At 39.8% G+C, this 15000-nt stretch overlaps 1 protein-coding gene across 1 annotated transcript; it reads right to left on the reverse strand.

Moving 5' to 3' along the window:
• Window positions 1-145: 145 nt before the first annotated feature.
• On the reverse strand, window positions 146-13658 carry LOC311077219 (uncharacterized protein; the record flags this gene model as incomplete). The annotated part of the gene is made up of 11 exons (XM_084139043.1): window positions 12181-13658; window positions 11843-11939; window positions 7832-9342; window positions 3609-3950; window positions 3255-3447; window positions 2565-2672; window positions 1995-2128; window positions 1704-1877; window positions 1393-1589; window positions 1068-1286; window positions 146-555 (listed from the first exon to the last, which is right to left on the reverse strand). Exons 1-11 carry the CDS (start codon window positions 12945-12947, stop codon window positions 146-148), a joined length of 4152 nt encoding a protein of 1383 aa, XP_083995169.1. The 5' UTR covers window positions 12948-13658.
• Between the last annotated feature and the right edge of the window lie 1342 nt (window positions 13659-15000).

The following is a 15000-nucleotide window of genomic DNA, read 5'->3' on the forward strand; positions in this document are numbered from 1 at the left end:
TAAGAGAAAGAAAGATAAAGAAAGAAAGAAAAAGAAAGAAAGAAAGATAAAGAAAGAAAGAAAGAGAAAGAGAAAGAAAGAAAGAAAGAAAGAAAGAAAGAAAGAAAGAAAGAAAGAAAGAAACAGAAGCTTGTGCTAGAGTTGCCTAGTCATCTAGCCATTCCAGTTCCAGGCCTTCCCCACGAAATGACTTACGATTGACTCCATAATCAAAAAAAAGTTCAGTGTCCACGGGGATGTCACGCGTGGCCCTAAAAAGGATGACGTCCCTGACGTTGTCGCCAAGCTTTAATTCGCACCGAAAGGGCTTGAGGTTCGAGGACTTGCCGGAGTGGTTTATTCGACGGCCGTACGTGTCTTTTTCAGGGTGGCACGCGCAGGGGAACGTTTGTGCATCCACGCACATTTTTCCACTGGGCGAGTCGAAAAAGAATAGGTAGCCTGCCTCATCACGAAGGCGGCTCAGGATGGCTTTCCCTTCCGTGGCCGTGATGATCCTACCGTGGTAGTCGCAGACCACGTCCCCCTTTGAATAGTGCTGGGTCGCGATGACTCCTGTAATGCGGGGAAAAAAAATTTAATGGCTGTGGTACAATTGTATTTGTATTTTATGGCCTTCAAAAAAAAAAAAAAAATAAAAGCTAAAAGTAGGGATGTACCAATTTACATTTAAAATGAAGTGTATCTAATTATTGAAATATCAAACGAAGTATAGTAACGCCTGCATAGCTGTGGTGCACGAGCTGAAACATTTTGAAAAACTCAAAGATTGAGGGAGACAGCACACTAGTGTTGCATGCTCTCGATTGCTGTTGATGGTTCACTCAGCACAGCGTCATTTGGATTAAAACTAAATTGAGCATGCAAGTAAGACATGAACTGTTACCAGATTAGTACATTAGTGCGGTGCTATAACACAAATAAAATATAAAATATGAGAGAGCAATACAATGAATAATGAAAGTGGCAGAAGCGCGCACAGTAAATATACGGCGAGTACCAAAGATGAAAGTATCGGACTCGGTCTCGGTGGTATCGTTGCATCCCTAACTAAAAGGTGTCCTTACCAAACCCTTTCGGTGGGCCAAAGTCCTTAATGGCGATGCCTGTCCAGGACTGCTCGGTGACGTGGCGGATTATAAGAGGGTTGGTCTCCACCCGGCTTCGCGAGGGCGGTTTCCAAGCCTCCACTATCTGATGCGGTTGCGGGCAATTGCCGCTCCACCCCTCGCGGGAAATGAGCCGCGCCACTTTTCCGGCCGAAGGTCTGTGCGTGCCAAAGTATCCTGAAAGGCAAAATGACAAGACTTTACTCGTGCGTGTCGTTTGTCACTGTGAGTTAATGTACAGTTGGCGGGGGCCAACGCTGTATTGACTGTTTTGGAGACTTACCGAGAAGGTGCGCTCTCCTGAGGTCATACTGGGACAGGCGCCACTTGTCATAATATGACCGGTCTCCCGGGAAACCCCTGCTGGTGCGCTGCACCTTTGACGGTGGCTGGCCTTGAAGGGAGACGGGAAATGTGGAGAGGAACTCGGTGAAACACCGCCGTTGGGGCGCAACCGGCGTCCCCTCATCAGAAGGCATCCTGTATAGGTGAGGAAAACAAAGTTTACACCATTACATGATAAACGTGGACAAGATGTTAATACGCTGGGCAAACGGTTTGTGCTATGTCCTAGGTAAACGAAGAGACACTTACACGGCCAAGGAGTGCAGCAGCTCGGCCGCGTCAACCAGGTCCTCGTCGCGGACCTCGCCATCGCAGAGGCCAAGGTAGGCGTCGAGGGTGTGCTGCTGCTGTGTGGTGAGCCGTTTAGCCGCCACTCTGACGGCCCTCCGAACGTCGAGGCTCGTCGACGTCTCCAGGTTGTACCTGTAAAAATACAGTATAAAAGGAAATGTTAATCGTGAAATTACTCTTACTGACAAGATGCAACCGAGAGTATGTATTCACACATGTGCGCGTGGAGGTGTCTGTGCAGGTATTTACATGGCATGAAAGTTATACATGTCTTGGGAGACGCTGTGCACGGCCTGACCGGAACCGGAGACGAATAGCTTGCTGCATCCTTCCAGGGGTCGGAGACTCTGGTGTCTGATCTTCCCAAAGTAGGTCTGCAGCATCTATGAAAAAAGGGTCCATACGGGTTATTACACTTTTTTTTTTGTTTTTTTTTTTTGTTTTCTCTCTACCTTTCTCCCAATCGCTAGGTCACACATTTATCAGGGTCACTTTGTCAAAACTATCCACAAAGTGAGCACAGCAGAAAACTGTTTTGGGCTAAACTGTGGACCATTTATCAGTGCCATGCCAAAGTGCATTAGATGACGACATCTTTCGGTTTTTACGTGAATTATTTTTGCACTTGGACATCAAAAATGTATGTGAAGTGCTGTGCCAAGATGAAATGTCGGTTGGGAGAGCTTTGTGAAGAGTTCTGCAGAAGTGACCCAAGCATGGGGAAATGTGTCGGAGCAAATTACACCTAACTGTACATACCTAAATGTAAACATGGTGTAGTAAGCAATCTACTACAGTTAATGTCTTAGTGAAACTTACAAATTCCTCGTCCAGAGTCAGCGCTATATTGAGATTGCCAGTGTCTTTCTGGCGACTCCGGAGGACCACTCTGCTCCTGTGGGTGGCACGGCCCACCCAATCCGCATCCTGGGAAACATCAAAGGTGTCATTAAAAAAAACATCAAAGGTGTCATTAAAAAAAACATCGAAGGTGTCATTAAAAAGGAGTGAGTGAGTGAGTGAGTGAGTGAGTGAGTGAGTGAGTGAGTGAGTGGTTGGTTGGTTGGTTGGTTGGTTGGTTGGTTGTTTGGCTTTGAGTGAGTTTGTGAGTGATTTTTTTTATTATTATTTTTTTTGCATGAGCGAGCGTGTGTGCTTGTTTTTGTGATTCATGAGGACACAATTTGTATAATGGCACGACCATTACGACGTAAACATGACATTGCGTGCGTCCTCATTTTTGAAATAGCTTTAAAAACAAATTCAAAATGTAAAAATGCACAATGTTTACTGTCATGGGTAGGTTTAGACTAGGTGCAGTGTAAGGCCGATATACAGTTTGTACAGTAAAAAAAACATTACGCCCATGGAATGTCCTCACTTGGATAGCAAAACAAACCTGAGTGAGTGAGTGAGCGAGTGTGTGTGTGTGTGTGCGTGTGGGAGCTAGAGTATGTGCGTGTGAGTTAATTTGTGAAAGTGTAAACTGGTCAGAATGGATGGACTTACTGTTAGATGTTGCACTGCCATGGGGACCTGCACATGATTGTAGACGAGGACCGCCTCACAGTAATAACGGTACACGGTCTTGTCTCTTCGCGAAATACTGCGGCCCAACTCCAGGTCCCCACGTATTCTATCCGCGTCCTCTTTGGCCACCCGCAAAATGGCCTTACATTCATAAAGACAGCCAGTAGAACGCCTGTTTGGATGAAAGGGGTCAAAACAGACAGGATACTAAAGACGCCCACCCTTAAGATTACGTGAGACAAGACGGGTGCATGCCGACAATAATGTTGCTATTACCAAACTTTATTTTGACACGATAAAGTCGCACTGCAAACAATGCTTTGCTGCACTTACTTTTTGCGCTGACCAGATGGGACGACAGCAGCGGTGGAGGTGGAAGGGCCGGCCGATGTAGAAGGAGCTTCTTCCCTGAGGTCCGGCTGGTTCCTGATGAGGAAGCCTAGCCGAAGGAGCTCCTTCACCATTGCCACCTGGCAATCCCTGTCCGGCAGTAGCCCACATATTTGTTTGAAGTCCCAAACCCGGGCGTTCCGCGCCCAGTCTCTGGCGGAAGCCTGGGCTTGATCCGCAGCCGCGGCCCTTTCAGCCGGTGTGCCGTCAGTCAGACACCCGCTGGCCAGATGCTCGTGGATGTCGTCCTGCAGCTCCTTACACGCCAGGCAGTGGACAACCAACCTTTGAGAGAAAAACACGATACAATACATTACAAAAAAAAAAAAAAAAACAAGACAGAAAAAAAAAGAAAAAAATAAAATAAAATAATAAAAATAGAAAGAACGATACTCTCATTAAAACGATTCGATTAGATATTAAACATCCAAAATAAAAGAAAACTATTCACACTTTATATTATGGTGATCTAAACGTCTAGTCGCAACGTAGATATTAATGAACTTGCATGCGTACATTTTGTTGTTGTTGTTGTTGTTGTCGAGAAAACAGTGATTCGGACACTTATAAGGAGGTTGAAATGTATGAAAAAATCTTAAAAGAAAGGTAATAGTTTTTCTTTTGTTGTTGTTGTTGTTTAAGGTGGTTTTATTGTTAGTTTGACAAAGAAAGAGGAATTTGCCCAAAATCGTATGTCTTTTAAAAATGTATGACCAAAGAACATAAAAGTGACACGATTGTCACCCAATTACATCTGTAATCAGGGGTTCAGCAGCGAAGTGACCATATACTGTTGTTATTTTTTTTAGGATTATTATTATTATTATTATTATTATTATATATTGCATGCACAAAGCAGAAACTTCTAAACACCGTATAGTTGGCATGAAGTCCTTGAAACACAATTAATTGCTGATTGCAGCTATATTTCATTTTTGTAATTACATTTATTATTACGCTGTTGGCCCATCCCTTAAACCTCAAACACCATCCCCCACCCCCAATAGCTGAAAAAAATAAATAAATAAATGTTTACCAATACAATGTGACGAAAACTAGTACATTGTACTTGTTTTTTATTTATTTTTTTTACTTATGGTTTGTGTCCATTTATTTCTTGTCAGTAAATAGTAGTTAAGGCCACCAAATAAAAAGTTGGGCCAGAAAACACGTCGGTCATTAAAACGGACAAAAACGCTGAGTCACTTACACAGAGTAGTAAACATTTTAGTGAACATTTTAGATTAAAGTCGCACCGCGGTCACTGACACGAAGTTAATTAACAACTGTGTTGTTACAACGTCAATGTTAGACATCAAAGTTGAAAGAAATGTATTAATTTTGCTCATTTTACACGAAGTTAGTTAACACCTATAGGCTGTCGGAGAAAAGCTTTTTGAACGTCCGTAATGCAAAAAAAAAAAAAAAAAAAATATATATATATATATATATATAAATAAAAAAGAAAAGAAAAAAAAAAACATAAATAAAACGAGTTAAAGAATAAACACAAACCTTTCCATTTCTTTGATCACTTTTGTTCTTCCCTTTTTTCCTCTTGCTCCGTTAGAAAAGCACCTGTTTCACTGACAATTCGACGATCTCTGCAAAGGTGCGCGTCTTTTTTCTTTTCAAAATAAAAGTCCCGATATCAGAATGCAAAGCTTCAAAAGACGAAAAAGTTAAAGGACTTTTATGATCTGTTCACTTTCAATTGTAATCCTTTTCTTTCTTTTTTTTTTTTTTTTTTTTTTAAATAAACATTGCTTAACATGAACTGATCATGAACTCCGCTTATACAGAATGTATTGATATTTGTTATTGTTAATTACAACAATTACTAATAATGTATTAGTAAAATATTGTTTAAAAAAAAAAAAATACACAAACCTTTCCAATCTTTTTACTCTGGGTTTTTCTTCCGCCTTCACTTCCCTATTCTCTGCCCAAAGGACCCCCAACCACAACCCCCCACAAAAAAAGTTCCCAGTTTCAGAATGCTGCATGCTAAAGCTAAAGGACAAATTGTTATATTTCTTTAGTTTACTTGTTTGTTTACGGAAATGTAAAATAAATGAAATCATGTTTACATTACACCGTTTTAGAAACATTGCTCTGTTTACTTTATCTGTATATATATATATATATATATATATATATATATATATATATATATATATATATATATATACTGAACTGAACTGTACTGTACTGTACTGAAAAAAGAAAAGAGAAAAAAAGAAGCAAATGTTTTCAAGATAGAAATCTTTTATAACAACAATATACACTACTGGTCAGTAATTTGGGGTCAGTAATTTTTTTTCTTTATTTTTTTTTTTTAAATAAATCAATACTTTTATTCAGCAAGGATGTGTTAAATTGATAAAAAGTGATAATAAAGAAGATTTATATATAAAAAATATTTTTTTTTTCTTTTGAATAAATGCAGTTCTTTTTAACCTTTTATTCATCAAATATATTAGGCAGCAGAACTGCTTCCAACACTCATAATAAATTAGAATATTAGAATGATTTCTAAAGGATCATGTGATAGACTCCCTGACACTGAAGACTGGATTAATGATCCTGAAAATTCAGCTTTGCATCACCGAAATAAATGATAATTTAAAGTATAATAAATTGAAAACCAATTATTTTAAATTGTAATAATATATCACAATATTACATATTTTTTTTTCTGTATTTTTGATCAAATAAATGCAGGCTTGATGAGCAGAAGAAACTTCTTTCAAAAACATTAAAAATAGTAATGTGTCCAAACTTTTGGCCTGTACTGTATGTATGTATGTATGTATGTATGTATATATATATATATATATATATATATATATATATATATATATATTGTGTTAACTGATGTATTAACTAATGTTTCATAAATGAACCTGATTGAAAAGTGATAACAATGAATGTTATTATTATGACTGTCATTCATAATAAACTAAAGTTATAAACACTTGATTTTATAGACTGATTGATTTATTGTTTGTTTATGCTACATTTAGTTTGGGGAAAACCTCAAAATGTAACATTATAAATTAAAAGTACACATTTTTAAAAATGACAAATGTTTAAAATGCATGAATGTTATATGTGTGACATTTATGGTTATGCGTATTACATGTATAATTATCTCTATAGCCTTTACAAAGAATGAATGTCATAAATGCTCATTTATTGAGTTATTCACACATAAAAAAAAAAAAAAAAAAAAAAAAAAAAGGATTCACACACAGGCAGGTAATCAACAGGTTTATTTGCAGAAAGGATGTCCATCGCAACGATGACAGCAGGTAAAGTGAGTGAGTGTGATGATACCTGTCTTGTGCTCTCCTTATCTTGTGTGGTAGTTCTTCTTGTTTATTAGTCTCCCCAGGTGTTTCTGATTAACCATGCCCCCTTGTTATCTAGTGTAGCTGCCCTGGATTTACCTGTTTGTGTCATTAAAGTAGTGCTTGCATTTGGATTCTCTCTCTGCTTCTTACTTACCTCATCGTTACAGTGAGTGTCCGGGCTGGACGTGTGGTGATTGGTGACGCAGGATTACTGAGCTGGACCAAAGTGATCTAAACAAAAGTGAACCGTGAGCAAAAACCCTCCCCATTCATCCAGGCTTGGGACTGGCACTGCCATTACACTGATTTGGGTAATTCAGAGGCTGGGTTAAAAATGTTTTTTTTTTTGTTGGTTTTTTTTTTTTTTTTGTTTTGTTTTTTTTGTTGTTTTTGTTTTTTTTTGTTTTGTTTTTTTGGGGGGGGGGGGCTTTTTGTATTTTTTATTTATTTTATTTTATTTTTTTGAAAACGCATAAAACACAACCCTAACCATAACGAACCATAACTATTTACAAATATTCAAACAAACAAAATAAATATTATGCATGCGCGCGTGTGTGTATGTATAAATATATAACAAAAATAAGCTGTTTGGCGCAAATTCAAATCCAAATAAATAAATCTAATAAAAAATTCTATTTAAAAATAAAAATATACTCTACGAAGAGGAAAAACACGCGCTTGCGAAAAAACATATTTATATATATATATATATATATATATATATATATATATATATATATATATACACAAACAACTATATACAGTGTGCAAAAAAAAAAAAAAAAGATTCCGTGGAAAGGTTCTCACTGCTCTGCCGTCAGGCGCTGCCTTTTTCTCTTAAACGAAACAAAGGTTCGGACAGAGACGGAGATTTCAGTGCAGCGCTTTACATAGCTGTTGTAGGCGGTGGAGTGGCTCAGGTCAGGGCTGAGGTCAATGAGGCCGACCTCCAGATTTGTCCACCTGCTGTTTGTGCTGGCCGGAACCGAGGTGGGTTCTATCCTCTCCACGAGCTGCTCCTCGACCTGTTCCTCTTCCTCCTCCACATCCAGGGGTTCCAATCTCTCCTCCTGGGGAGGCGGACGCGGACGGGCGGGTGTGCTGGGCACGTCTCGTGGCACAACCAGCTTATGTGGTATGCTCTCATGAAACCTCCATACAGCGGGGTTCTGGATCAGTAGCAGCCGTGATAGGATGTGCAGATCCTGAAGGTGACGCTGGGACACCGGCATGGAGCGTTCGAGCTCCGCCATCTTACTAAAGCTGACAAAATCTCCATTTTGAATGAGCCCAATGCAGCTGAGGAAGGTCAGGGAGGTGATCGCCCTGTCCTTGGGCATCCCCTTTGGAAGACGCTCCACGCAGCGCTCCAGCCAGGGCATCCCGTGCTCGCGGTACCGCACGAGGTTGCGAGAGTACGACAGCCCGAGCTCGTCTATCCTCGCGCAGATGTCTCCGAGGTAGGAGGCCGCGCGTCCGGCGGCCGACGGTATGTGTGCCGGCTGGTGGAGCTCCACGTAGTCTTTGTTATTCCACTTGGCCTTGAGGTGCCGTTTTTCGTCCCAGTATTTGATGTGCGGAAAGTACTTGTATGGGGCGAGGCCAAGGCTGAGGCAGTGGGCCGGGTCGTACCCCATCGCGGTCACCATTTGCACCGCGCGGCCGAACGTGAGGGGGTACCCGAAGGCTCTCCTGTCCGCCACCTCACGGGCGAACTCTGAGACCGACCGGCAGTCGACCAGCCGGCCGAAAGGAAGGGCCGGGCCTTTGAGGGACTGGCCGGGCAGGGGGGCGTCCCGCTGGTACAGGTCGCACAGGAGGATCCTCGCCATCTGCTCCCCGACGATCTGATGGCCCGCCGCCAGGCTGTCGGTCAGTGGGAAAAGGCGGAGGACTCTGGCCTTCTGGACCTCGTCCTTGGTCCAGGTCTCCAAAGGGGGAGGAGACTCCCCGACGCTGGCGCTGCCTATGGGCCCGAGGCAGAGGAAGCCCCTCATCCTGGTGAGACTGTTCGGGCTGGTGGCGCTCACTCCCAGGGCCCGGCTGAACTGCCGCGTGGAGCGGCACAGCGGCCGGCCGAAGAATAGCTCCTCGGCCGCGAGCTCCAGCTGGAAGGCGCGCCAGCTGTTCTCGTAGCCTCCCATGCCGCGCGCATGGTCCAGGAGGTCGTGGAGGGACCCGCTCAGGTGGCTGGCTACCGCGTGCACCACGTGCTGGAGGCCGACGCCGTCTTGCTGTCGGAAAGGCACAAGCATCGGCACCGTCTCCAGCAGGCGGTCGAGCATAGGCTCTGCGAAGAAATCGGAGGCCGGCATGACCTGGTAAGAACAATAATAATAATAAATTAATAATAAGCGTTATTTATAGCATCGTTGTAGCATCTCGAAGCGCTTCACAGAATAGGAACAAGACACAAAATACAATTATACATGCAATGCGTTAATGAAAGTAGACAAAAATAAAATGCCTAATAAAACCGTACCAACAACAGTATCGTATCTTTAACGGCATCAACAAATAAGCTTTAACCCTCGAGCCGCACTCACATTACAGCCCTTAATTCCGTGTTTGTGGACAAATGTGGCCAAAAAAAGGGTCTCACGTGGGATCCAATTGTTTGTTGGGTTTTTTTTTTTTTTTTTTTTATAAAATGTTAAATATCACTATCTTCAATAAAATAAAATAAAAACTAGCACTTTATGTTCGTTTTTTTGTTGTTGTTGTTTTATTTCTGATTTGTGTTATTTATGAATTTATTCACCTCTAAAAGCACAACATTTTATATGTAAATTCTGCTTATTTTTATGATAGTTTTAATATTTATTTAACTTGATTTAAAAATAGAATAAAAATCAACCCAGTAAGTTCAGAGAGCTAAAAGCTAAAGATGAAGTGACTTGAAGTGGCGCCACCCTGTGTCTAATGTTGGTATAAAATTAACAAAAAACAATAATATCAATAACCACTAGATGGCTGTAGTACTGAATGGCTGCATATAGGCTAAACTCTATGAACCACTGTATAAAACGAATTTGAGCTCTTAATTTTTTGACTTTATCACATGTTAAAATTGAAGAAAAAAAAAAATCTCTCTCTCTCTCTCTCTCTCTCTCTCTCTCTCTCTATATATATATATATATATAGATAGATAGATATAGATATATATATATATATATATATATATATATATATATATATATATATATATAGATAGATAGATAGATAGATATATATCTATATCTACATATAGTCTATATATAGATATATATATATCTACATATAGATATATATATATCTACATATATATATATATATATATATATATATATATATATATATATATATATATTAGAGCCGGGACTTTAACGCGTTAATTAAGATTAATTAATTACACAAAAAATAACGCTTAAAACATTTTTTTTTCCGCATTTTAATCGCACTTATTTTTGCACCGCAGAACGTTTCTCACTGGATGAGTTTCGGCGGACCGATTATACTGCAGCACCAACTAGCGTTCATGACTTCAGGCCCACACCTGCAAACTTGTAGTTTTCTTGTTCAATTGGGTCATTTACGTGAATCGCATAGAACCGGAGAGTTTTGTGGGAGGAAGGGTTGTTATTTGAAATAACGAAAATTTCATAATTCGCCGGCGCGACCACAACATTGTCCAACATCAAAGGGGAAACGTAATGCAAGCGGAACGAAACTGCTTGTTATTGTGTGGTTGACGGACCGTTTATCAGTTTGAACCAAAGCAGCGCGAGCCGATCTTGATAAAGCAACACTGTTATTTCGATTAATTAATTACAAAGCCTCTAATTGTTTAGTTTAATTTTTTTAATCGAGTCCCGGCCCTAATATAAATATATATATATATATGTAAATATAAATATATATAAAAATATAAATATATATATATATATATATATATATATATATATATATATATATATATATATATATATATATAAAAATATAAATATATAAATATATATCTCTGTTAGGTGAGACTATACAAATATACCAAAATATGCTTAGATAAATATGACCATGCTATATAAGAAAAAGACAAAGTATTAAACCATTTATTTCAAACCTAAAAAAACTCAAATTTCAATAACTCAAAATAATTGGTACCAAACGGGTAAGAATATACATAACAATAACCATGACTAGGTTTTTAGACGATCAATAATTTAGGTAGCATATGCAGCATAAACATTATGTTTAGAAGTATCAACACACCTTGCAGTAGCACTTAGATCTAACTTTGAAGTGTGCCTGTGTGTGTGTGTGTGTGTGTTTGTGTGTGTGTGTGTTTGTGTTTGTAATGTGTGCCCTGGTTTATATTACATTGTGGGGACCAAATGTCCCCATAAGAATAGTAAAACCTGAGATCACCTACATTGTGGGGACCAGCCAGCGGTCCCCACTTTTCAAAAGGCTTATAAATCACACAGGATGGGTTGATTTGAGAAAGTAAAAATGCAGAATGTTTCCTGTGATGGGTAGGTTTAGGGGTAGGGTTAGTGTAAGGGGACAGAATATACAGTTTGTATGGTATAAAAACCATTACGTCTATGGAGAGTCCCCACAAAGATAGTGAACCACTGTGTGTGTGTGTGTGTGTGTGTGTGTGTGTGTGTGTGTGTGTGTGTGTGTTTGTGTGTGTGTGTGTGTGTGTGTGTGTGTGTGTGTGTGTGTGATATCAAGTGCTGGTGTGTACAGGGTTAAAAGCTCTGAGAGATTATGAGGTGCCAGATCATGCAAAACCTTATAAGCAAAAGCATGAAGATTTTATTGAAGGTGAAGCACCTCGTGAAATTGGGGCCCGACCAGAAAGACCCCCTCGAACCTGGCGTAGGCCTGGGTCACCGTCTTCGCCGTGAGGTCATCTGCGTGTGCCACGTACCTGCATTGAGACAGAAGATAATACAGTTACTTTAAACAAGGCTTTTCGATGCTCATCTTAGTGTGTGTGTGTGTGTGTGTGTGTGTGTGTGTGTGTGTGTGTGTGTGTTTTTTCTTAGTGTTACATTTTTTCCGAATGTTTCGCTATCACATTCGTTCACGATTACTCTCTCTCCGTTACTCTGTAATACAGGTGTAGTTTTATAAACACACGTGCTCTTCTGCATGGATGCCCGACTTACCGGTCCGCTGATGCGTTGATCATCCTCCGGTGTCGCTCATTGTGCATGTCGCACATGGTCACGACACGGCTCACCGGGTGCTTCGCCGCGGCCGGCGTGTGGCAATGTGGGGTCACGGTGTACAGCTGCAAAAAGTTGACCTTGACGTCTTGGCTCAGTATGACGTCCATGAGCCTCGGGTCAACGTCCATGGGTAGGTGGTCGAGGTTACTCTGAAAGTTCGCCGTCTCAGTCATTGAATAAGAGGAGAACAGGGTCCCCCGCTGACCCACCACCTCCTGCAGCCCACAGCGTGACCACAGGAGGCTGATGGTCCCGTCGCTAGAGGGGTGGATGTTGACGGCCACGTGATACGAGATGTCGGCGACTCCCCGCGTGTCGACGAGCCGCCTCAAGTCGAACCACCCACTGTCCCTCTGCCCGAACTTGGTGAGTGTCAGGTAAATACCCATGTCCACGTCAACGTTCACATCTTTGACTGAGCTCATAAAGAGGTCAAGCAGGAACCTCTGGTCGCCGGCCAGGACGTTCATCTTGGTCAGGTTGCCGAGGTCATTCTTCATGATGCTGGCTCTGGCCAAGTCACGCGGCGGCAGGCCCTTCAGCCGGGCGGTGAAATTACTGTAGACGGCGTTGATCATGCCAATGGCATGCGCCTTCGCCATAACTTCGCTCCGGAACATGGGGGCAGTGTTGTTCGGGTCGACCGGCACGCAACTTATGTTTAGAAAGTAGCCACCGTCGACATAGGCCAAAACACTGCCCATCGACCTGCGGAAGGACGTGACGCCCTCAGCTGTGTAGGCGGTCAAGTCCAGGTGCTTCCTGAGAATGTGCCAGTGATTTTTCACCTTGGATGGGTCAACTTTGCCCACAAAGAGGTAGTGGAGCCCAGCTTTAAGGCAGCTCACATCCTCCAGGTGGATGACGACCCCGTCGAAATCATACGAGTACCTCACTACATCGCAGGCCTTGTCTAACACGGTGGGAAATATAGGGATGCGCGGGGAATCCGTACTTAAAAACTCAGACACACTCTGGAACTTTTGAAACTCGGTCACAAGGCCGCGTGTGTTCTCTGCACATGCCACATCGAACGGCTCAAAATCCTCACTGAATAAACCCAAGAAAAAACGCCAATAAACTACATGGTTTGACACACACAAACTATTACACGTCAAAGATTAAACATATATAAACACTCACCTGTCCATTTTTGAAACTTTTCGTCTCTGAGGAGATGGATGATAACGGGTGCAGAACAGACCCCATGCGTGCGCTGGCAGGTGCTTGCCGCCGGTGCTCACGATGCGCGGGTTCAAGGTTTATCGCGGATTCGTATACATCATAAAAGTCCCGATTTTTTAAAAAAAATTACATTAAATTAAAAAAAAAAATTATGTCAGATTCCAAGAATTTACTGCCATTCACATAGCGTTTCTACTGTATGAGATGTCGTATTTTAAGTTATGCAATGAAATCGCACGTTATAGCGCTGCTATTATTCTTACAGCACTGTAATAACCTAGAAAATAAATATAGGACGATTATTTAAAACAATTTTTAAAACGCTACAATCTATATATATATATATATATATATATATATATATATATATATATATATACAAATTTTAACCCAACAAATTGTATGTATTTGAACAATTTAGCCTTTAGGAAAAAAAAAAAATATATATATATATATATATATATATATATATATATATATATATATATATATATATATATATATATATATATATACAGATTTTAACCCAAGAAATTGTATGTATTTTAACAATTTAGCCTTTAGGAAAAAAAATAAATATCTGTCATTTTTTACCTTCACAGTTCACTTTCATTTCCAGGGACTATTTCTCCATCACTCGGTAATAAAAGTATAGTTTTATAATTACAACATTAGTATCGACATCATAAAAATAATAACGGGAAAACAAGATAAAAGTCCCGAATTCACCTTGAGGATTTCATTACGAGTGGATACAAACGTATTGATCCAGCTCATTTAAAATGTGGTGTGCCTGTAGTATCGTTTTATACAATCATGCACATATAATCTTTGAAATCGTTAAGGTTAAATGTTTTAACGTTTACAAATGTATGCTCCATTTACAGCACCTGTCGATCTGTGATGTGACCAGTAGAGGGAGCCAAAGGATGGGGGAATCTTTAAAGCCTGATGCTTTTCTACTGGTAAGTTTAATAGAGGATTGGGAACCATATGCATTGATCGTTTTTTTATTTTTTATTTATGTTTTATAATCAGTATTACTATTACAGACATTTCGCTCAAACACAAGACTCTGACAACCCAAGTGTTTTTTAAGCATTTAATTTAAGCCTTCAATGATTATTTTTTGTTGTTGTTTGTTTTATTCAAAAAGGTAAAGGATTCACACATGTAAAGTAAAACCAAGTCCCAGACACCCATTCGAATCTTTTTTATTTTTTTTTTATTTTTTTATTTTATTATCAATATTACTAGGGTGCTCTGACAGTACTCTTTAATACAACTATGTACATAGAATCCGTGATATTCCTGAGTATTGTTATATGTTAAAACATTTATAAACGTTACCTATAAGTATTTATAACATTTTACAATAATTTAATCTTATAAATGCTAATTTCTTCATTTTATTTACAAAGGTAAAAGGATTCACACAGGGAAAGTATAAAATCGCAACAATGGAAGCATATATATTATATATTATATATATTATACATTTTATATATATATATATATATATATATATATATATATATATATATATATATATATATATATATATATAATTTA

The sequence above is a fragment of the Abramis brama genome, assembly GCF_963993115.1.
Source record: "Abramis brama genome assembly, contig: SCAFFOLD_79, whole genome shotgun sequence".
In the NCBI taxonomy this organism is placed as follows: Eukaryota; Metazoa; Chordata; class Actinopteri; order Cypriniformes; family Leuciscidae; genus Abramis; species Abramis brama.